General features: G+C 39.9%; 3 protein-coding genes and 1 non-coding gene across 5 annotated transcripts in view; 2 read left to right on the forward strand and 2 right to left on the reverse strand.

Annotated features, from left to right (window-relative positions):
- Nucleotides 1–1,589: 1,589 nt before the first annotated feature.
- Nucleotides 1,590–7,312, reverse strand: LOC117539848 (mpv17-like protein). The gene is made up of 4 exons (XM_034206197.1): nucleotides 5,587–7,312; nucleotides 4,627–4,697; nucleotides 4,083–4,112; nucleotides 1,590–3,868 (listed from the first exon to the last, which is right to left on the reverse strand). Exons 1-4 carry the CDS (start codon nucleotides 5,891–5,893, stop codon nucleotides 3,653–3,655), a joined length of 624 nt encoding a protein of 207 aa, XP_034062088.1. The 5' UTR covers nucleotides 5,894–7,312; the 3' UTR covers nucleotides 1,590–3,652.
- Nucleotides 7,313–8,240: 928 nt separating this feature from the next.
- The window catches only part of crlf3 (cytokine receptor-like factor 3), a 46,119-nt gene continuing 31,686 nt past the window's right edge, over nucleotides 8,241–22,673 (forward strand). The window contains exon 1 of one of the 2 annotated variants that reach the window (XM_034206200.1): nucleotides 8,241–8,346. The gene's annotated coding sequence lies outside the window, so the exon portion shown is untranslated. The remainder of the gene's footprint in view (nucleotides 8,347–22,673) is intronic. The other variant, XM_034206199.1, reaches the window with a different exon arrangement.
- trnat-cgu lies at nucleotides 14,269–14,340 on the forward strand. Its single transcript has one exon. It is a non-coding gene; the product is annotated as a tRNA-Thr (tRNA).
- LOC117539854 (pentraxin fusion protein-like) lies at nucleotides 14,860–20,980 on the reverse strand. Its single transcript, XM_034206201.1, has 5 exons — nucleotides 20,905–20,980; nucleotides 19,880–19,978; nucleotides 19,701–19,757; nucleotides 17,723–17,933; nucleotides 14,860–15,439 (listed from the first exon to the last, which is right to left on the reverse strand). Exons 1-5 carry the CDS (start codon nucleotides 20,963–20,965, stop codon nucleotides 15,034–15,036), a joined length of 834 nt encoding a protein of 277 aa, XP_034062092.1. The 5' UTR covers nucleotides 20,966–20,980; the 3' UTR covers nucleotides 14,860–15,033.

The following is a 22,673-nucleotide window of genomic DNA, read 5'->3' on the forward strand; positions in this document are numbered from 1 at the left end:
TAAACTGACATTTGTGATGAGTATATTTGATATTGGCTTGCATAGCTCACGAGTAGTAGCTCATAAGTTTTGTTTGTGGAGTACAGAGCAACACTCACCACTGCACATGCAGGTGCTACACAAAGGTCAAAGGTCACATGTCTTTGGGTGGCTACCTGAAAGATGCATTGAGAGAATAAAGGTGGTCAAAAGGTGTTAAATTAACACTTGGGAAGCTAAAGTCAATTGCAAAATATACATAATTTCCTTTCTTGGCCTAGCATTTGATTGTGTGATGGTTACGAAATACAATAAAATAAATAATAACAACAAAATAAGTATAAATTGTAAAACACCACATAAAATCCAGACTAAAAGTCTAAAACCAGGCCTCAGAGTGACAACGTGCGGGAAGAACAGCCGTAATGGTTGTCTGTCCTTCCTGTTCATCTTAGACAATGAAGGCAGGAAACAGATTCACACATTAGGAAAGTGAATGAACTACTCACTGCTGTCCCTCCCAGCCCAGCGCTGGGGTGGGGGGGGGGGCGGGCTGGTCCTGGGACCCGGCCCCTCCCTGAGATACAGACAGGAAATCCCGTCTGGAGACGGAGACAAGGAAAGAGTGACTTGGAGGAGAAACAGTCAGGATGCCTCTGAGTCAGAGAGCGCGTGAACATGTTTTCATATCCTTGAGTGAAAGCTCCAACACGGAAAAAATACTGTTCTCATTTGAAATTTCAAGTGCTTTCAGTTGCCTAGTATCTGACATTTTAAAATAGTTTATCACTAATAAAAAAATCATATCAAATTGAAAAGAATACTAAGATCCAGTTAAATATGTGTGTTCTACTAGACCAGCATAGTATTGCAATTTATTGATTGGCTCTTTAAAAAAATCAAAAGAGGTGTGTCCTACTCGTCCAGTGTTCTGAAATACTCACTTGGTCATATGACATGGAAGCCATTGAAAAAAACAAAACACTTTTCAATAAAGAAATACTTCATTTTCAATAAAATATGTATAGAACCTGCCCTGATAAACACATTAATTTATCAATAATTAATCAAAATATTTCATATATTATTCTGAAATGGACCAATCTGCTTAATGAATACTTTTGGTTCTTTCAGTATATGTTGATGCTAATACTTTTACTTGAGTAACATTTTGAATGCAGGACTTTTACTTACTTAACAGAGTATTCCTACACTCTGGTACTTCTACTTTTACTCAAGTACAAGTTTTGAGTACTTCTCCCCCCTCAGCTCATTACACACCTGCTAGTTCTGTAGGAAGGTCTTAACTAATTGCCATGGTTACATCTCATCCCCTCTTTCTCTAACAGGGAGACTCTGCCAATGTTTCTCCTCTGCAGGGACACCACTGCCCTCTGCTGGAATATGTCAGCTGGTGCAGGGTGGGAAAAGGCTGAAATTGAAGTCCCACTCATAATGTGTCATTTTGAGTGGACATAATTAAAACTAAAAAACAGAAATGTCCCTCTGGAATTAATAAACGGTAAAGAAAAATGAGGGCCTTCACTGGAAATGATGAAGCAAACCTTGCCATTTTTATGTATTAATCCTAATGACAAAACATATATATATACGGGAGAAGTCATTTTTTATTTTTATTATAATCAAATGTGGACTTATAGATAGAGCATATTAAATAAACATCCCAAACATGACCCAAGCAACTGAACCAATATCTGCTAGTAACCTTGTAAATGACACTCCATTTGACTTTTTACTCACAAGGATATGTCTCTATAAAATATTACCTGGGAGATGATTGGACTATAGGCAAAACCTCCTCTGATGTATTTCAAAAGATACTCTGTTTTCTTGAAACGCACTTCATGTCGGGGGGAAACTGTGTGATTGAAATATTGCTGCTTGACCTCCAGATATGCATCTTTGACACTTTTGTATTTCATTACTTCTACTTATTTTCCAACAAGTGTAGTTACATGTGTCCTACCTTGGCTAGATTATGTATGATTGTTTTAATGCAATGACAATTAACTAAATCTAAGGAAATGCTAAAACTGTTCATCAGCTCTTTAATGAGCTTCCTTGAAGGACATTGGCTGAGAGAGTGAGGGTGTGAATGTGTGTGCACGGTGACTCGTCAGAATACATAGCTCTATCTGCTGTATACGTTCCAACTGATTTCTGTGTGTGTGACATGTAAAAGTGGAATGCTGACAGGTGTGCCTTTTTAAATGTTAACGCTGGCTGAGGCTGACTCCAACAACACAATGAACAGTTGTATTGTTTTTTCACACATTAAAAAACCAAACGTCTTTGTTGTTATACAAAGCTGATGTATATAAGGGCTCCAAACCGTTCAAAGTCAGTTTAATTATGTTATAAGTGTATTTGAAAGGTACAAATGTTCCATAAAATGTTATTAACACACTCTGGTATTAGAAAAATGATTTCCGATTGATATCTTATATTAATTTGACTTTGCTTTTGGATAAAAGTCACAGCTTTTCAGCTTTGCTAAAAGACAGATTCAATCTACACAAGATTGAGTTATATGGGAGTGGTTTGGGTAAGTGACGTGTTGATAAGGTATCTGCGTTGTTTCAAGTAAGAGGACAGGATTAAAATAGTTAAACTAGGAGACACAACACAAGTGGGATGCACTTATACATAACCCGAGGCCTTAATGCATTCATATCCTATCGACAAATTCCTCAAAAATACCCATTTACACCTTTAATCTACGTATGGAAGTCTCATATATTTTTCTTCTGCATCAAAAAGAGTTCAAATTGTATTAAAATTCAATTAAGAACAGATCAATAATCCTTGCTGTAGTTAGTCTTGATTTATCCCGACACACCACATCCTGCTGCCACAAATCTATATCACCAAATGTTGATTCATCCGCCGCTGAAAATAGTCCCAAGAAAATTCACCATTTCCTCACTTATTTTTAGCAAAGATATTCAGCCTTTATCAGGATTGTATCTGAATCTATTGAGACTGATTTACTGCACATTTGGATGGACACCGATAGCCAGGTTTTCTTTAAAAATAGTTGGAAACTTTAAACGAATATCAAAAATAAAATCAGCCAAAGAAAATGCAAACGATCCTTGTTTCCATTTCCTTCCACTATTTGATTATGAGGATCATTGAGATAAACATTTGGAAGACCCATTACAAACCAACACCTTTTCACTCACTCACTGCCTTCTTACATCAGTGCATCCCAAAGTAAATGCCATTTTAAAAATGCACACAAAAATATCAAATAAATATATATCTTTTTTTATATTGCCTTGTATTGATTTTAAATAATGACTGTCACAAGTCAGCCGAACACTGTTAACTTGCACACTTGAGGTTGTGTCACTGAGAGAGAAGGCACAGCTAGGATAAAGCAGTCAAATGGAGCCCTTAAATCTGATTTTAGGGGCTAGCTGAGTTCTTATATAAAACAGCCACAGTCCTCCATCAAGAAAAACTGCACTAAATCCTGAAAGGACAACATTTCCACATTCAGACAAAAAAGATCAATCTATCTGCAGATTTTAAGTCCATAACAGTCAGTTGTTGTGTACGTTTGTGACGGATAATGTTTTTTCCAACCAGTATTCTGCACTTTTCAGATAGGTAGGTAAGAAGCATCCCCCTCCTCCTTCTTCTCCCTTTAGTCTTCATCCTGGATACTCTGCTTTTTCTTGGCCACCCGGGCCTGGCGCATCACCTGCAGGGTCTCGTGAGGGTCCATGATGAAGGCCAGAGCCACGCTGGCAGTGCCGTCGCCGCTCTGCCGGGAGAAGCACAGGAAGCTGGCCCAGAGGAAGGCGCAGCAGCCCATGAAGGCCGTCCGCAAGTACAGCGGCATCAGGACGAAGTTCAGGAGCTGCAAAAAGGGTGGTAAACATGAAGTTACAGATATTCATATACACTGTCGTCATTTTTTGTTTTCAGTGAACAGAGTTACTTTCTTATCAGTTGGAAAAACAGTCAGACAAAACAAAGCTCTCCAAGGATTTAAAAAAAAATCCATAAACAAGCAAAAATAATAAATAATGTGTCAACATGTGCACCAAATTTGTGTTTGCTTTATTATTTACCTGCATGAATGGCCAGTACATGAGTCCAGTCTGAAAAGGAAAAAAAGATTAGAGTATGACCAAATCCATATATGCCATTTTGGAAAAGGATATGGGTCTTAAAGGGACCCTGTTCTGCTTATTTTCAGTTTCATTTTTGTATTGAGTGTCTCTACTGTGACATTTCTCCATGCTTTAATGTTCAAAAAGCTTTTTATTTCTCTCATACTGCCTGTGCTGTGCGTTTAAGGCAGGGGGGGGAGGTAGAGAAACTCCCTTCTGGACACTATTAACTAATGATACGTTGACATTTACCAGGATCGTGAAGCATTAATCCAGCAGCATTACACATGATTTATATTTGGCATGATATCAGCTGCTGAAACTCACTGACTTTTTTAATCCTCTGTCAGTAGCCGCGGCTGAATTACCCAGCTTGCTCTCGGGCTAGTGTCCACTGCGCAAAAGCGGCAGCAAGCAAAATCTGGGTTAATCTGTTTGAGCAGCAGCAGCAGCATGGGGAGGGAAGGTGACTTTCCTCTGCTGGATGCTGCTGAGGCCTTACCTTCCAGGTGTTGAAGAACTTGTCTCTCCAGTCTTCAAAGATGTCCTCCTTACCCTCCAAGATGCTCACCCCTGCAGGAGAGAGGAGACTTTTAGGTCCAGTTTGAGTTGATTTAAAAACTTGTGTAAGGACCATGATGGATTACTAAATGGGCATTCCGGGCAAAGGCACAGGGGCCCAAAGTGTCAGGGGCCTGACTTACAAAATGTTGTTGAAAAATAATCAAACAACTATGAATGATTAAACATTTCTACAAAAGATAAATAAAATAACTTTATAGCTGCAAATCAACCACATTAAGACGGTAAATGACTGAAAATGGACTCAAATTGACGAAAAGTATATTCACATAAGGACTTTTCACGAAAGAAGATGCAAAACCACCATGAAGGACGCAAAACAATCATGTGCAAAACACACACAAAACAAGCAAACTATACTACATATAAACTTGCCCCACAAAGATACCAAAAATATTCTAAATGAATAATGATAAATACAAAACCACCACACAAACATTCAAAACATCTACAAGTAGACACAAGCCAACCAAAGACAGATGTTAATTTACTAAAAATAGACTTTTTAAGTTTGGGTGTCTTATTTCTAAGGAAAGAGGAAGGGTGAGGGGGTCCTACATTTTTGAGCCCAGGGGCCTAAACTCTCAAAATACGTCCCTGACTCACCCTGCATGATATTTGACTGAGGGATGACCTTCACAAGAAACCTCATTAAACCTCACTTTTGTGTTTCTTTGTTATGATTGCATGCTGTTTCATATTGAATCAGCCTGAGGGCATGTTGTTGAAGCAAATATTCTGAACATGTGTACAAATGTCCCTGCTCTGTAGTTTGACATGAATCGTTTTAGAGATATTAGGAGTTAGTTATGTGCACGTGAATTGACAAAGCCCTTAATTGTCTTCACATTAGATTGGATTCACCATCAGGCTGTTTTACCTGTGTAGAAGGCACTGGTGGCCAAAGGCGACGCGAAGCTCTGGTCCAGCAGGAGTTTGCGTAAAACCATTCCGGCGGACTTCCCGGGGAACCGTCTCTCCAGGGCTCGCAGCCAGAAGTAATTAAAGTTCCCATGGAAACTGATTGCTACAATAGCCACGTTGCGAGTGTGTTTCCAGTCAATGTTATCCTCTTGAGCTACGAGCTGATGGACCAGGTCACCGCCGGCGAACAGGCACCCATACAGAGTGACATTGGCCAACCAGGGAAACCTTTTGGCGGCCTCTTTGAGCACGACCCTCCTCATATTGGCACCACTGAAGGGACGCTGTGGCTCCTAAATTGACGCTGTAAGGTCCTTAAATGGTTTTTCAGCCATCAAAACGTAGGCATAGCGGTTAAACTGGTCTCACCACGGCCGGATGTCAGTCTGCTGGCCGGCACGACGCTATCCATCTGTGCGCAATAATTAGAGAGGGATTAAAAGGCTCCACTGGCTGCGGGAATATCACACATTACCGCTTCTCAAATGAGTAATGAGAAATAAACACTCATATGCGTAAAACCTGCCATGGCTCCAGTTGGTCACTTGGAAAGTCTTTGAAGTAGCGCGTCCTCGAATTACGCATGCGTAAAATCCATAAATCCACCATATCCTTATATAAAGGAGACACGGAAGAACAATCTGAAGAGGAACAATATTATAAATCTAGATATTTCTGTCTGCTTTCACTCTCAGTGAATCAGGTGCCTGTCAAACAAGTCCTGCCGGTCGAGCTCTAATCTGAGGGATTGTCCCGGGACGCTCAGACGTATAGCCTCAATGACCGTGTACGTAACTACGTCACATAGCATTAGTTTGCTGTGCAGTGATCTGCGCTGACCAAACAGCTCCCTCTCTTTCTCTAGCTATTTTGGGACTCTTGTACTATGTGGTTTTGTGCCATTACCATTGTTTCTTCTTTATCTAATTTTCAGAAAAAGAAACTGTAATTACAGTTAAGAAGCAGCTGGGCCATACTACTTTGACCTAACATTGAACTTTGCCCCTGTTGCTCATGTATGTGCTGAGCAAAGGAATGTGCGTAAGAATAGCCAGAAAGGCATGCTGGCCCGCATACTGAAAAGGTGTTGGTATTCTTGGCTCAATGCATTTTACACTACTACATAATGTTCTTTAAATGGCATGCCTTATAGTATTGGAATACAAGTAGGCCTATTGGAACGCGAGTGTAAGTGAATATCCCTATTTTTACTGTTATAATCATAATATCCATCTATTTAAGCACACCATTTCTGTATAAAATGATATGTTTCAAATATAAAACTCATTCAATTGAGACTTTATTTGCCTCATCTTCGGATCTTACAAACATACTCTACTGGTTATTAGGTTAAACATAATTACAAAAAGGAATACATTAAATTAAACATGATACATGTATTCCAGAGGTGGGAGAAGTACTCCGATGTTGTACTTGAGTAAAAGTAGAAGTACCAGAGTGTAGGAATACTCTGTTACAAGTAAAAGTCATGCATTCAAAATGTTACTCAAGTAAAAGTACAAAAAGGTATTAGCATCAAAATATACTCAAAGTACTAACAGTAAAAGTGCCCATTATGCAGATTGGTCCATTTTAGAATAATATATGATATGTTTTGATTATAATTATTGATGCATTAAAGTGTTATCAAAGCTGGTAAAGGTGCAGCTAGTTTTAATGACTAGTGAATTAATACTGCAGGGTAGCTTGTGAACTCAGGTGGAACTAAAGTCTGATTTAAGACTTGATTATATTTCCCATCATTCATCCACATCTGTAAAGTAAGTAAAGGGACAAATATTGTAGTGGAGTAGAAGAACAAAGTAGCATAATATGGAAATACTCAAGTAAAGAACAAGTATCTCAAAATTGTACAGTACTTGATTAGCTCTAGTTACTTCCCACCTCTGATGTATTCAAGCAGCAAGCCAGAACACATGCAGTTTCCATTTTGTGCCAATAGAGGGCGAAGTTACTCCACAAAGGGCCTGCAGGGGCTAATGTTTCTGTACAACAAATAACGCTATGCAAATAACGCAATGGTTGACCGAGGCTGAAGTCACATACACTTAATAAATATGATAGCAAAGAATGCAAGATATTACAGTAATGTAATAAATACATAGCATCCAATTATTTATTTTTTAAAGATTTGTTTTTATACTATATTTATATTTAAAGATGCTCAATTTTCAGTAGGTTCCAATTGCAATTTGTAAAATTCACAAAACTTTCCATTTCTGCAAAAAACATATCCAAAACAAAGCAAAAGTGCACAAATGTTTACAGAGGGACACACATGTAGTCGCGTAAAAATAATACAGTACAATTCTTCAACTTAACTACATTACATAAGGTAAAAAGTGAGGACATATTACTGACATTAAACATCACTCTAAATTAAAAAAGAAAGAACACAATAAAAGTAAATAAATACCCAGCTGCAACATACATTTACATTACAAGTCTAGATTTAAATTAATTTCATCAGGAGGTTGATTAGGGACGGGTGAACCGAGCATTCCTCACTCCGATTGGCTTATTTTCTTGTCGATCATAATGATCTTGTCGCTGATTGGCTCCTGGCCTAGAATCCTCGGAAGTGTCATTTTTGTACTTGAGCAAAACTTCGGCATATCTATCGGTGGTGTGGCGTTGGCTTCTAGCTGATTCACAACTTTTGGAAATAAATGGCCACTGAAAAGCTCTAAAACAGGTATGTTTCTCCACCTAACAAGATTAACTTTTCATTTAAACGAAATAGCAGACAGTGTCTTGTGTAGTTTATTGTGTTTGCTCTCCCAAACATGGTCTGAGTTTGATTGTCTTTTGGCCACAAGCTAGCCAACTTTCCTCCTGTCTTGAAACGTTTCTCAGTAACGACAACACGCCTATCTAACTCGTAAACGTGTCTTTCATAAATTGTAGCTTATCTGAATCCTCTGAATCAACAGTAACACACTTTTACTCTCATTTAACGGCTGATACTGACAACTTGCAGTTTGCCTGTTATTGTCATCATCTTCTTCCACAAAAATGCAACGTGACCACCATCTATTAAAGTTCTAATTTCAAGGATAAAGAAGGCGCTTTGAGAAACAGCTTTCAAACCGAATTGGCTTAAATACAATCTTTATTCAGGCAGAGCCCATTTTTTATGATTGTGATGTGTCTCAATCTGCTGAGAGGAGCTAGAACTTTGAAATGGCAGATTTGTGAAGGGAGTTTGGTAGGGGTTCTCCCCTCACGCGACACATTAAGATAATCAGTACTGTATCCACCGACCTGCGTCCTCGTGACATTCCCACGGAGCAATTATACACCGTAAATCTATTTTACATTTTACATGTCTAAACTTCCATAAGCAGACTCAATACTGCTGGGTAAAGGTTTAACTTTATGAAAATAACTGCAAAATACGGAAGTGTTTGTAAGCGAGTTGAGACATGTCTGCTGTCTCTTCTTGTCACTGCTCTGCTCTAATAATAATAATAATAATAATAATAATGTTTGGTTGCACTTGAATGCCTTTCATAACTTTGCTGTTTGTCAGAGCATGTGCAGCATGCCTGAAGGAGTTACATGCTGCTTCTTTACATTATCTAACGGTTATTTAAAGATAAAACATACAATTCAAATGAGGTCATAACATTATATGATGCATTCAAGTGCTTAACAATAGTATGTCTATCAAGCTTCCAGTATGAGCACTCAAAAACAGCCAATATGCTCATGAATGTTGAGGAGAATATTATAAAACAAAATGATCAACATGCACAACCCAACCTTTTTGTCAAGTCTGTTTAAACCGTCCTTTTTTGTTACCTTTTATTCTGGATTGTTTCTCAAATTCAATATGAAATGGCTTTCCTTGCTTCACACAGAGCTTGTTTTAAGACTTGTTTGCCTAGACAGGGTTGTGTCACTGCATATTTGTAATACCGTGAACAGTGTGACAGACCTGTGAAGGCAAGACAGTAGGACATCATTACACACAGGTTGACCTAAACACAGGGGCGGATCTAGACAAATATTCATGGGGTGGCAGGAGATTTTGAGGGGTGGCATCCCCTGACAGAAGTATATGCTGATTTAAATCGCAATCATATCAATCAATTAGGGGTGTAACGGTACACATACCCGTACTGAAATTATTCGGTACGGGCCCTTCGGTTCGGTACACGTGTGTACCGAACGAATATAGCGTTAAACGTAAAAAATTGAGAACATGAACAACTTTCTGGAAGTAATCTATATCATAGAGCGACCAAGTCATTTCATTGGACGAGAGGCATACTATGAGAGCTGGTCACAGGGATGCGTTCAAATGTAGTCAGTAATTTGAGGAACTGTCGAAATGGCGAACGCAGATAAAGTTGAGCTGAAAATCCTCCAGCATCATTGAAGTCTCCGGTTTGGAAACATTTTGGTTTCGCAGTTACGTACAAGGATGACGGACAAAGACAGGTGGACCGAACCAAAGCTGTTTGTCGGCATTGTTCAACTAAAATTGGTTAAGCGGCTGGCAATACATCAAACTTGCACACTCATTTGAAAAGGCATCACGCGAACGTGAATATCACCGGTACCAAAAGAAAAAAGACTGAAGTGCAAACCCAACTCCCACTAGCATGTAAGCCTCCACCACTCGCAAAGAGTTCAGACCGAGCCAAAGCTATTACAAACGCCAAATATCCTTATGTTTTCATGTTAGCAAAGCGCTACCTGGCTGTATCTGCTACCTCTGTCCCTAGAGAGGGTGTTCTCCACAGCAGGAGACATTGTTAGTGCCAGCAGATCTGCCCTTTCGGCAAGCAATGTGGACAAGTTCATCTTTCTTTAAAAAACATGAAAATACAATGACAAGCAAGTCCTAATGTCAAGCTGGCTGCTTAGGTACAGTACAGTTCAAATACAGATTATTTCAGTTCATCGAAATGCTGCACCTTAATGTTTATTTTACTATATTTTGTATTTATTTGAATACATTAGTCACAGTTTAATAATAATTAAAAAAAGATATTTAATGTTTTGTGATAATTTTTTCTGCTGTACCGAAAACGTACCGAACCGAACCGTGACCTAAAAACCGAGGTACGAACCGAACCGAAATGTTTGTGAACCGTTACACCCCTACAATCAATGTTAACTTGGAAAGCCACAATATTAATATTTTAACTCAATCACATAGGTGATATTATTGTGGCACATCAGTAAAGCCTTACATATAAGGTGGCAGACGTAATTTAATGAATTTTAACTGAACAATAACTGAATGAGTTTGTCTCACTCTTAGACCTGTGACCTAAGCATTTCATTGTTATAACTACACTGTAGCTATGCACAAATGACAATAAAAGCCTTGAATCTTGAATCTAAAGGTGCAGCTAGTTTTAAGGACTTTGTATACTCCAGGTGTAACTAAAGTCTGATTTAAGAGTGAGTTGATTATATTTCACATCATTAATCCAAATGTGCAAAGTAACTTAAGGTATTACATAAATGTAGAGGAGTAAAACTACACTATTTACCTCTGAATTTTAGTGAAGTTGAAGTGAAAGTATCAAGAAATTGAAATACTCACCTATGAAACACCACCTCAAAATTGTACTTATCCTCAAAGGTACTCGAGTAAATGTAATGTTACTTCCCACTGGTAGTCTGCCATAAAAATGGTCATAACATAGTATACATAGTATAACATGTCATAGAAATGGAATAAACTAACACACACACACCCGCAGCCTGGCTGGGAGTTTGTGTGTGCTCACACACAAACTCCCAGCCTAAACTCCCAGTCCCGCCGTCTCGGAGGAGAAATCGGCGGAGCTGCAGCTTAACGTAACGGCTTTGCGGACGTAACGTAATGGCTCCAGGGATTGGTCTATTTGGACCAATGGGTCCATTTGGGTATGGGCACATCACTGTACCCAGGAAGAAAACAATGGAAAAAGAGAAATCTCCAACGAGGCCTTCTGGGGCAGCATAGACAGGTCTTTTCTGTGTTAGAGTTTTACTCGCTACAGGGTGTACTTTGAGGGTTTGTGACTCTGCAGACCTTTTACAAGCAGAAAAACCTTCATAGCACACAAGGGGACGGGTAATAACCGGAAAAGCATGACATGGGACCTTTAAATTAGTCATTTCAGAGAGTTTTTCTCAAGACTGATGTCCTTCAAGCATGGCAAAAAAAGTCAAAGTGCAAATTAGCGTGACGATTTTGTATTAGTTTTACCTAGGCCAGTTTAACATTCAAAAACAAGGGAGAAGCTGACACCCCAAGGCCCACAAAGTGATGGGTAATGGACATGTTTATGAGGTCCTTATCAAGCTTTTCTGCGCATTTTAGTTTCCCATCAGTGCCCCTGACCTCATTTGGGCTCGATCTTCAAGTGAGAACAGCCACATAAACCAAACTGTCAGCATCGGGATAGCATGGTTAATGCCTGATATCCTGCGACAAATCAAGATGTAGTGGGAGCTTAGTCGGAGAGGTTTTAGTGTTTTCTCCAGAATATGTAAGTAATGAGCAGGAGGAGCCCTGCCGACAGGCCTGCGATCAAAAACTGGTGGATAGAGAGGACGTTTTCCAGCGTGTGGATCCTCTCCTCCATGGCACTGGTGTGGAAGTAGTCATAGATGCCAGCTCCGATGCTCCACAGCGCCCACACTGCGTCCAACACCAGCGGCATGTTGAAGCAGACAGGGAGGCTCAGCTGCAGCGATCAGGAGCGCTCTGTCAGAGGCTGCAACAAAAGACAAACCGAGATTTAGACTTGACAACAAGCAATGGTAGTTTTAAACGTCAATGCCAACATTTTGAAATGGAATTACCAAACCCACAATGAGGAAAATGCATAAAATCCATTCAAAGCTTCTCCAATCAAGCAAATCTAGCTATTACTGTACCTTTTTATTTCTTCATCCCCCAGTAACTTATCGCCTTCTAAACCTAAAAAATAAGCTGTATTATCTAGTTAATGCCTTTCATGCAAAGTTGCAATACAAGGTGCTTACAATACAATTACAACAATACAATTAACATAGCAAATTTAAATAGGCTAGATAAAAGATTAAAAGATTTTATTAAAATGGCTAGGTAAAAATATCCATCCCAAGATTTCATTTAAAAAGGTATTTCTCTTTTAATTTATTTGTAAAAAACGTTATTGTTACCTATATGTCCTTGTTGTTTTTTTTAAAATCATCTTTATAACTGTAGAGGTGAACAACTTAAACATTAGAATCAAACCGTAAATTCCACACTTTCATTTTTTGCCAGACTTTTTTTGTGGGCAAATCCACACTGTCAATGACATTGGACAAGTATACACTTTTAGTAATATGGCAACATTTAATTAAGTCATGCTTAAGTAATATTTCAAAGGTGACAACAGTGTACTCTTCTTAAGAGACATTGAATTAGGTAATTTCCCCCTTCTTTGCATAGCAGAGGACTGGGAGATATTGTTAACGTTCACAATGTTCAGTTTTGAAAAGTATTATGCTAAGGAATAAAATACATAAAAAGCACATGTAAAATAATTATATTTATGTAAAATCCAACCACCTGTTGTTATTGATTGAAATTACTGCCAAAATGCAGTCAAACGATAACATAATAAACTTAGGCCCATAAACTTAACGTCAATATCAAGTGTACACTTTACATAGTGATATATTTGATGTGCCGAATTGAATAATGTGTAACCATAATGTGTTAGAAGTCTTGATTTATACTTTCAATAACACACGAGCTCGTCTATCATCACGGGTTTATTAAATTCGACATTTTGTAAATGCCTAAAACGACTTCCTGGAATGCTGTTAATATGTCAAACTAAAATACAGTAAGACCAACAATGTAACTGCACACTATTGCAACACATGGACTAGTTGAATATGCATGTGAATGCGATATATTTTACAGGAATTACCCCAGTAACGTTATTGAACTCATCCTCTGCTAGCAAGCTAACCCTTTAGCCAAGATAAGTTCTTACCAAACTAGCACTGATTTGATTACGTCATGTTACTCACAGCATGAGCTACTTGTAAATGTGGATGTATCGAACAATCGTCGCACAGGCACATGGGGCTTTCACATCATCGTAAGACATCTGTTGTTACATGTTGGTTACATGTTCCATGGAAATATTGAAATCCTATCCTTAGGTACTTCCGGGTGTGTTCTCGATCAAGTTTCCCCCTTCTCTTATGTATGGCGAGTAAGGCACGCCAAACTTTACTACGACTTAATTTGCATGTCTTTGCTAACCGTCCAAATGTTCTTAATAAAACATTATGACCAATTTTTTTTCAAGGGCCATCTGCTGGGACATTCGGCTTAATACAAGGAATCTGTCAAGGTGTGTTAATGTTTCAGGTTTCAATGGGCTCACATGACATGTCATTAGCTCCCCACAAGGTGTACGATGCGAAGCCAACCTTTTCCAAATGTTTACTGAATGGAACCTTTTGGTATATTGTGTTTAGCCTATTTTCTTAACAAATTGGAAATTCTATTTTGAAAGATTAGGAAATGTTCTTGTTTATAAAATGGAGGTTGGTACGCTTCACACTTCAATGTATATAATGTGTGTTTAAATAATCATAATGTGGCCTTTCCACACTGCCAGGCGCGGTGGCCAAGTGGTAAGGCGTCGGTCTCGTAAACCGAAGATCGCGGGTTCGATTCCCGTCCGTGCCTTACCCGTTTCGACCCGACTCTACTTCTTTTTCGCATACATCTTTAACTGCAGATACCGAAGCATATAATTGTAGATATTCAATAGATTGATGTCAACTAACTGCAACTTCTGCAATTAACTGCAACTTCAATCAAAGTCACATAATTGTACAAACACATGTATAGGATTAATTGTACAAGTTATTAGTAAATAAGCCCAACAAGTATTTTGTATTGTGACTGAATGCAATTTCTACACACAAATGCTCTCCCTTTGTGAAATATATCTTCAAAGTACACAAGAAGGCGCTAAAACAACACTTATAGGTCTAAATAAGATTTATTAGGGCACTGGAACGCTCACCTTGCTGATCTGATAACTGCAGATTCAAACATCACACCTGCATGACTAAAATCCTGACTAAAATGACAGTTAAATGAGGCATCCTAATAAAAATGGTCGTTTTCTCACTTACAATGAAGATTTCTAACTTTTGGCAAAATGCAAGTGCACAAGTCATAACAAATTTAACATAAGCCTTTTTTTTGGAAATTTTAATGCAGAATGTTACAAATTATACCTTTTCATTTAAGGTAAAACAATTTGTGTACATCTTTATCACAGACCTGCTTTTTCATCAACAAATATATCATACAGTTAATGTAGGTGTGTAAAGTTACATTGCATTAGTTGATATTGTGTGAGCATTTTAGCTAATTCTCACTATTAACAACCTCCGCCCCTCCATTAACTTTAAGCTCAACCGATTCCCAGTCAAAGACATTTCCTCTTGGTACTCTCTTCCCTGAATTCATGTCTTGGATGGTGCTGTCTGAGAGGACAGAGTCCCACATATTAACATCACTGATCGACCCAACAAAACTCTGTTTGGCTTCAAAACTCCCCAGGTAGTCATCCGGATCTTGCCCGATGATAACCTTGCCTCCGGAGCGGATCCTGTGACCCTTCCTGTACATTTTGGTCACGCTTTTCCTCCCATCCATGAAGATGGCAGCCGCTCCTGAACTGGAATCCCAGGTGACACACATGTGGGTCTCAGTGGGCCCAAGCTTTGGGGCCTTGAACATAACACCATCTCCACTCAGGTAGAAGGAGTATCTAAACACACAGATATACAATTAATCAGAGTTCAAAGGGTTTATGTTACTCCAAACTGGGGACTAGTCAGTGTTGAAATAAGTACTCAGATCCTTTATTTAAGTAAAAGTACAAATACCATGGTCTCAAAATACTCCATTACAAGTAAACGTCCTGATTTCAAAATGTTACTCAAGTAAACGTAGAAAAGGATTAACATGAAAAAAAAAAAACTACTGAAGTTGAAATTTCGAACTCAGAGTAGGAGAAAAAACTCATTTTGAGAAAACGACCTTTAAAGATTGCAGTGAGGCGCTAGCTAAAGCCTCCTGTTCTTTGGATGACAGCTTGCGCATCGACGCACTCCGTGAAGGTATTTCATGTTCGGGGTCATTTGTTTTTTGTATAACCTTGCTTCGTGCAAGTGACAATTGTTATCGTCTTCTCTGTGAACGTTTTTTGCGCTGTTCTTTTGCCATTTTGAGATTTCATTTTCTAGCGGAAAGCTAACCAGGAAGTGTTTTAGCACACCACGTGACGCATCTGAACGAATCACGTTGTCAGAAATAGACACCAGCCAATGAGGTTTCGTTTCTTGGTTTAAGACCCCTTTGTACTTTCACGATTGGTTAATTATCACCTAGATGTACTTAAAGTCTCAAAAGTAAATGTACTCGTTATGCAGAATAGATTTTTTCACAGTATTTTATTATTATGGTTATTATATGATCCTGTTTTTATACATGTAAGAGCATTATAGTATGGTAGTTTGTCAATGTGGACTAGATTTAGATACTTGAAATACTGTGTAGTACAGAGGCCCGGACTACATACATACACCGTGAAGTTGTTTGCAGCCTGCCAGTAAACCCAAAGCAGAAGAAGAAGAAGGGACGTCAGCGGCAGCGTCGGAGGCGGGGTCTCGTTCTTTCCTATGAGAGCTGCTCATTGGCGCATGACGACAAAATGGCCCAACTTTTGAGAGAGCGAAACGTCACAGATTACCCATCATGCCTGTCAGAGCAGAAGAACCCGTATGTGAGCTCACAGAGCATGCGCCTCTTAAGCCCCGCCCCCCGAGCTCCCACTCTCGGCTCAGTAGAATGAATGGAGACAGAAAATAAATCTAGATTCAGCTTTTAGTGCATTTTACAACTTTAAGAACCTAATGATTCTAATAAGGGCTATAAAATAGTTCATACTGGGTAGTTTATTTAGTTTAAAAAAAAGTATCTGCTGATTTACAGACGTCTCTTTCCCAATGTTAGTCTATGGGAAAAAGTATTTCTGGGCCCATTGACGTCACGGACTGATACGGAAATTGTAGTACTGCCGTTTGGACACAACGAATATTTTCATCAGAGTCCGGCGCACTTCCTGGGGGCTTGCTTCATTTGCCTAATCCTCCCTCAGGGACTTATTCCGGTGTGAACGCGATCTGCTCTTTAGTTCCGATGAACTAAGTACTGGGAACTAAGGCCCAATCCTAAACCACGCCCTACACCCTACACACTGAACTCTGTGGAGTGACACTCGCAGCTCAACGAGGCTCCCTCCTGTCAGATGGAGGGAGTAAATACTGCGGCAAGCTTTGGGACGAAGTCCCCTCTCTCCGGCAGAAACAGGAAATGCCGTAACTAATGCTAATGCTAATGCTAATAATGCTAATGCGAGCAAATAAAATGGCGGCTTCACAAAAACCTTTCAGAGTTTTACGGGGCGTGGTTTGCAATTCGCCCAGCCAATCAGAAATTGGAACCTTTTTCTCCCCAGGAAAGTCCCTGCTCTCTAGCAGGGACTAAAAAGGGGTGAAAAGGTTCGCAAAAAAGGTTCTAGTTCCAGATCTTTTTGGTATGAACACAAAATAAATCCCAGGAACTATCGGAACTATTCCTGGGAAAAGTACTCCAGTGTGAAAGCGCCTATTGTCCCTGTTTCCGTTGTGTTTTCATCTTTATTGCAGGGTTTTGTGAAGTTGGTCATTTGTGTTTTTATATTTGCATCGTTTCTGAAGCTGCAGTACGTTTCTCCTAATGGAAATGTTTTGAGCGAGTTTGCATCTATCGGCCATCCTAGTTTGGGACTTAAGACTCAAATTTTAGGACTTGAGTGCAAAACCTTGTGACTTTCAAAACAAGGACTTCTGGTAATGTTAGTGATAGAAGAAGAGAAGTTACTAGAATCAGTTTGAATATGAGGGATATTTTGGCATGCAAATGGTGAAATGTAAAACAACAATCTAAAACAATGATCACTGAATATGTTCTTATGTTAGAGTCAATGTAAGCATGTTGTTGTGTGTACCTGCCGTCCAGCTCTTGCCACACATTCAGCTCGTCAAAGTCTTGAGTCCGGTATGCAAACAGGATGATCTCGCGCTCCATATTGGGCAGCTCTGTGGCCACTCGCATGCACAGGGTGAACGCCCCGAGGTTCAGGGGCTTCTGGGGGACCATCTCCACATAACTGTTGTTCGACTCATCAGGGAACACCAAGGTCTTTAAAAACACACTCCCTGAGGGACAGTTACTTAAAAAGATGCTTTGGATAACATAAATCAGGTTATCACTTACAAGGAATTTGATTTGGCGTAAAATGGTGCATGGAAAAACACAGTAGGAGTAATTAAAATGGAAAAATAAGAGATAATTAAAAAATTTAAAAAATACAAATAATATACAAATTACCACGAAAAAATATTTACAGTATATCTTAAAATAATATAGAATAGCTGTGCAGTTTATACAGAATCCAGGTTTTTTGGCAAGTCAGTTTTCATAAACTAAGGAAAATAAGTATATTTTAAAAAAATGTCAAGGAAAAAAAAATATACAAAAATAATGACAAATACTGTAATGTACAGTTTATTTGAAATGTAAGGGTACGAGCTGTAAGGCTATGAATAGGACTCAAAATAAATAATGGTAAATTGGCTGAAATTGAATAAAATAAGTCTTAACTAAGTGAACTTTAAGCCATTTAATATATACTTGTATACATGCACAGTAGGGGTGTAACGGTTCACAAACATTTCGGTTCGGTACGTACCTCGGTTTTTAGGTCACGGTTCGGTTCGGTACGTTTTCGGTACAGCAGAAAAAATTATCACAAAACATTAAATATCTTTTTTTAATTATTATTAAACTGTGAATATTCACTCAAATAAATACAAAATATAATTAAAAAAAACATTAAGGTGCAGCATTTGGATGAACTGAAATAATCTGTATTTGAACTTTACTGTACTAGTACTCACAAAACATAAACTATTAGTTTTGGGTTTTTAATTATTATTAAACTATGAATATTCACTCAAATAAATACAAAATATAATAAAATAAACATTAAGGTGCAGCTTTTTAATTAACTGAAATAATCTGTATTTGAACTGTACTGTACTAGTACCTAAGCAGCCAGTTTGACATTATGACTTGCTTGTCATTGTATTTTCATGTTGTTTTAAAGAAAGATGAACTTGTCCACATTGCTTGCCGAAAGGGCAGATCTGCTGGCACTAACAATGTCTCCTGCTGTGGAGAACACCCTCTCTAGGGACAGAGGTAGCAGATACAGCCAGGTAGCGCTTTGCTAACATGGCAACATAAGGATATTTGGTGTTTGTAATAGCTTTGGCTCGGTCTGAACTCTCTGCGAGTGGTGGAGGCTTAAATGCTAGCGGGAGTTGGGTTTGCACTTCAGTCTTTTTTCTTTTGGTACCGGTGATATTCACGTTCGGGTGATGCCTTTTCAAGAGTGTGCAAGTTTGATGTATTGCCAGCCGCGTAACCAATTTTAGTTGAACAATGCCGACAAACAGCTTTGGTTCGGTCCACCTGTCTTTGTCCGTCATCCTTGTACGTAACTGCGAAACCAAAATATTCCTAAACCGGAGACTTCAATGATGCTGGAGGATTTTCAGCTCAACTTTATCTGCGTTCGCCATTTAGACAGTTCCTCAAATTACTGACTACATTTGAACGCATCCCTCTGACATAGTATGCCTCTCGTCCAATGAAATGACTTGCTCGCTCTATGACGCGTTGAACACAATGGGAGCAACATTCTCTGAATGCTGCGACGCAGCACCTGAGATTACTTCCAAGAAGTTGTTCACGTTCTCAATTTTTTAAGTTTAACGTTATATTCGTTCGGTACACTTCGGTACACATGTGTACCGAACCGAAGGGCCCGTACCGAATAATTTCGGTACGGGTACGTGTACCGTTACACCCCTAATGCACAGATATGAACATAAAGACAGGAGGACAGGGTATATAATTACCTGCCAACACAGCAGAGCTGGCAACGAGGAACAGGACGACGGAAAGTCTCATTTTGTCTGAGCAAACGACAATTTACAATTTACTCTTCAATTCATCCATACAACATTCAATCTTAAATCACAGTGTTTTCATGCATACAAAAAGGTTATATAAAGATATAAGGAAGGTGTGTACTTACTGTGTAGCTTTCTCAGGTGCAGCTGCAGAACATCTGAAAATTGGGGCTTTATGTAGTGACTCCCTGAACCCTCCGCCTTGTTATGTATTGAATTTGAGCCTGAGATAAAAAAATGTGGGCAAGATTATATTGTATCAGTGAGGACAAACGGATCAATAGGCAAATAGTCCAGGTATTGCAAAATGGGGCTTCACGGGACAAACATGCAACTGGCTGGCCATAAGGACTACAATGAGAAGCTAAACGACTACAAAAAGATGCAGAAACAAAAACAGATGTTAACAAAGAGTCACGAAATTCCCCAAAACAAACACACAAAATGGCCAAAAAACCACTAACACAAAAATAAGATGACAACAAAGAGATGCAAAACCACCAACTAAAGACACAAAAGGACTACAGATAATCAAAACTCTACAACAAAACCTCAATATTGACTAAAGAGCAGCTTCAGTGATAGAAGGAATGAGAAATTAGTCTAAAACATGAAACTCAGGGTTCGATGAGGACGTTTTATCAGGTGCTCTTTCAACTGTTATCTAAGGACACTGACCCAGAGTTAATGTCATGTTGGCAGATCTGATCACAACTTGGTTCACCTCCTATGTATCAACCTCTGGTCAACAGACAGTAGTGATGGGAATTATGGCTCTTTGAAGGGAGCCGGATCTTATGGCTCCGTTCCTTTGCGAGTGCATGGACTCTGGCATATTTTGGCACAGCCAACAGTTGCTAACATTGCGTTCATGTGCATAATCTATCATTAAATTTATTGCAGAATTAGAATTGGTTTTAGTTTGTTTAGGTGGAGTGATATGGGCACTCTTTAAAGAATCTACATCACTTCCTGGTGACTTAATTACAGCTGGACCTGGTTCCATATTTGAGCATCTAGTGACCCCTGTACTGGGATCTCTGTAATTGGGTGTCCATGTGGTACACATAGGATCATTGTTTAACTGTTCTTTAGTGAAACACCACATTTCTGGGGGTACATTTGCAATGGTGTTGAGTGTTATTCTTACCATCCGCTGCGAGACCTGGAACCGCTGGTACCCCATCTCTGGATAGACGTTCCACGCCCATAAGCCTTTGCTTGAAAACACAGGAAACACAACAACACAGTCATGTGAGTTACAGTGTGTAGTCGGACATTCAAAGGAAATATTCTGTAATCCTGTTTTAGGAATGTCAAGAGCAGGGAGAGGGAGTAGCCTTATCTCGGGGCCCACTTTCCTCCTTCTTCTCGCTCTTTTTTTAAATGTTTGTGTGGTGGTGGGAAACAACCTGATTTTGTTGCTAGGCAATGGTGTGCCCGTTGATGTGGTTTGGCCTTCAGGGTCTGGGCCCTGGATAGCCAAACTGCCTGCGCCCTTGGATAAGAGCACCTTATATTCCCCTTCTGGGGGGCGAGAGCCCTCGCCACCTGTCATCGGGATTGGTTCCGCCTCATCTGGCGGAGTTTCCTTGGCCAGGTATAGTAGACCCAGACCAAGGAGTATGAGGACATTCATCACACGCCAGCACCCTGACCCTCCCCTCTGATCGGCGGAGGAGACAGGCGGCATCGAGAAGCGTGGATCCACTCTGTCCTGCCTTGGACCTTTAGGGCTGTTCTGGTCACTATTAACACCTGGAAAGGACCTTTCCACCTGGGAGACAGAGCATCTTTTTCAAGAGACTTGATTAGCACATTATCACCAATCTTAAAAGGGTGGGTCGGCTCCTCTCCAGGTTGAGGGAGCCTGTCAGCCACCTGTCTGTGAAACTTTCTCAACATGTCGGTCAAATATTTTACATAGTTAGTCATGTAATCATCTGTCCACAACAGAGTAAGCTTATGGGGTGTCACTGGGGGACTGGACCCTGTGGACATTACCCTTCCCATCAATACTTCGTGGGGGCTAAGCCCTGTCGTAGCATTCGGTGTGTTTCTGATGGAACACAGGACTAGTGGTAGTGCATCTACCCATTTCAATCCTGTGGTCAACATTGTCTTGGTGAGTTTCTCCTTTATGGTCAAGTTCATTCTCTCAACCTGGCCTGAGCTCTGTGGGTGATAGGGAACGTGCAACTGCCATCTGAACCCTAACACTGTAGCTAGACTCTGGGTTATCTTAGAGACGAATGCTGGACCTCTGTCACTGTTAATCCCTGCTGGAACACCAAATCTAGGGATAACATCTTCGAGAAGACACTTTACAACTGTTCTAGCGTCTTCTTTTCTGGTTGGGTAAGCCTCTACCCATTTGGAGAACTGGCACACTATTACCAAGAGATACTTGCAACCTTGGCATGGTGGCATGTGTGAGAAGTCGATCTGCATATTTACAAAGGGCCCCGACGGGGGTACCAAGTGTTCGTGTTGGACTGGGCCACTTTTCTTTCTTGTCTGCTGGCATGTCATGCATCTATCTACTAGGGCCTGTGTCGCTAGTGTGATGCCTGGGGCAAACCATTGTGATTGTATAATCCCATTCATCCCTCCTTTTCCTACATGTGTAGAGCCATGAGCAACATGTGCCAAAACATGGAGGAACGAGCGGGGGCAGACCATTCGGCCATCTGGGTGGAGCCACAAGCGGGACTCTGCGTCAAGTGTACAACTTCTGCGCAGCCATAAGTCTTTCTCCCTAGCATCAGCGCGGGCTTGCATGTCCGCGACATCATTAAAGGAAGGCAAACAAATGGGTTCTGCAGGTTGTATGGAGGGACATTGGAGCACCATGGAGGAAGAGGAAATGGCCGCTTGTTTAGCCGCCGTGTCGGCTAACGCATTTCCGCGTGCAATAGG

The sequence above is a fragment of the Gymnodraco acuticeps genome, unplaced genomic scaffold (assembly GCF_902827175.1).
Source record: "Gymnodraco acuticeps unplaced genomic scaffold, fGymAcu1.1, whole genome shotgun sequence".
In the NCBI taxonomy this organism is placed as follows: Eukaryota; Metazoa; Chordata; class Actinopteri; order Perciformes; family Bathydraconidae; genus Gymnodraco; species Gymnodraco acuticeps.

Excerpts from the sequence above, each read along its gene's own strand:
- LOC117539854 (XM_034206201.1), bottom strand. The coding sequence starts at position 20,965 with ATGGGCGTGGAACGTCTATCCAGAGATGGGGTACCAGCGGTTCCAGGT. Across the intron at positions 19,758-19,879 it reads GCACCTGAGAAAGCTACACA|ACAAAATGAGACTTTCCGTC; the intron begins GTAAGTACACAC and ends TCGTTTGCTCAG. Across the intron at positions 17,934-19,700 it reads CAGCTCTGCTGTGTTGGCAG|GGAGTGTGTTTTTAAAGACC; the intron begins GTAATTATATAC and ends ACTGTCCCTCAG.
- LOC117539848 (XM_034206197.1), bottom strand. The coding sequence starts at position 5,893 with ATGAGGAGGGTCGTGCTCAAAGAGGCCGCCAAAAGGTTTCCCTGGTTG. Across the intron at positions 4,113-4,626 it reads AGTTCTTCAACACCTGGAAG|ACTGGACTCATGTACTGGCC; the intron begins GTAAGGCCTCAG and ends TTTCCTTTTCAG. Across the intron at positions 3,869-4,082 it reads TGTACTGGCCATTCATGCAG|CTCCTGAACTTCGTCCTGAT; the intron begins GTAAATAATAAA and ends CCCTTTTTGCAG.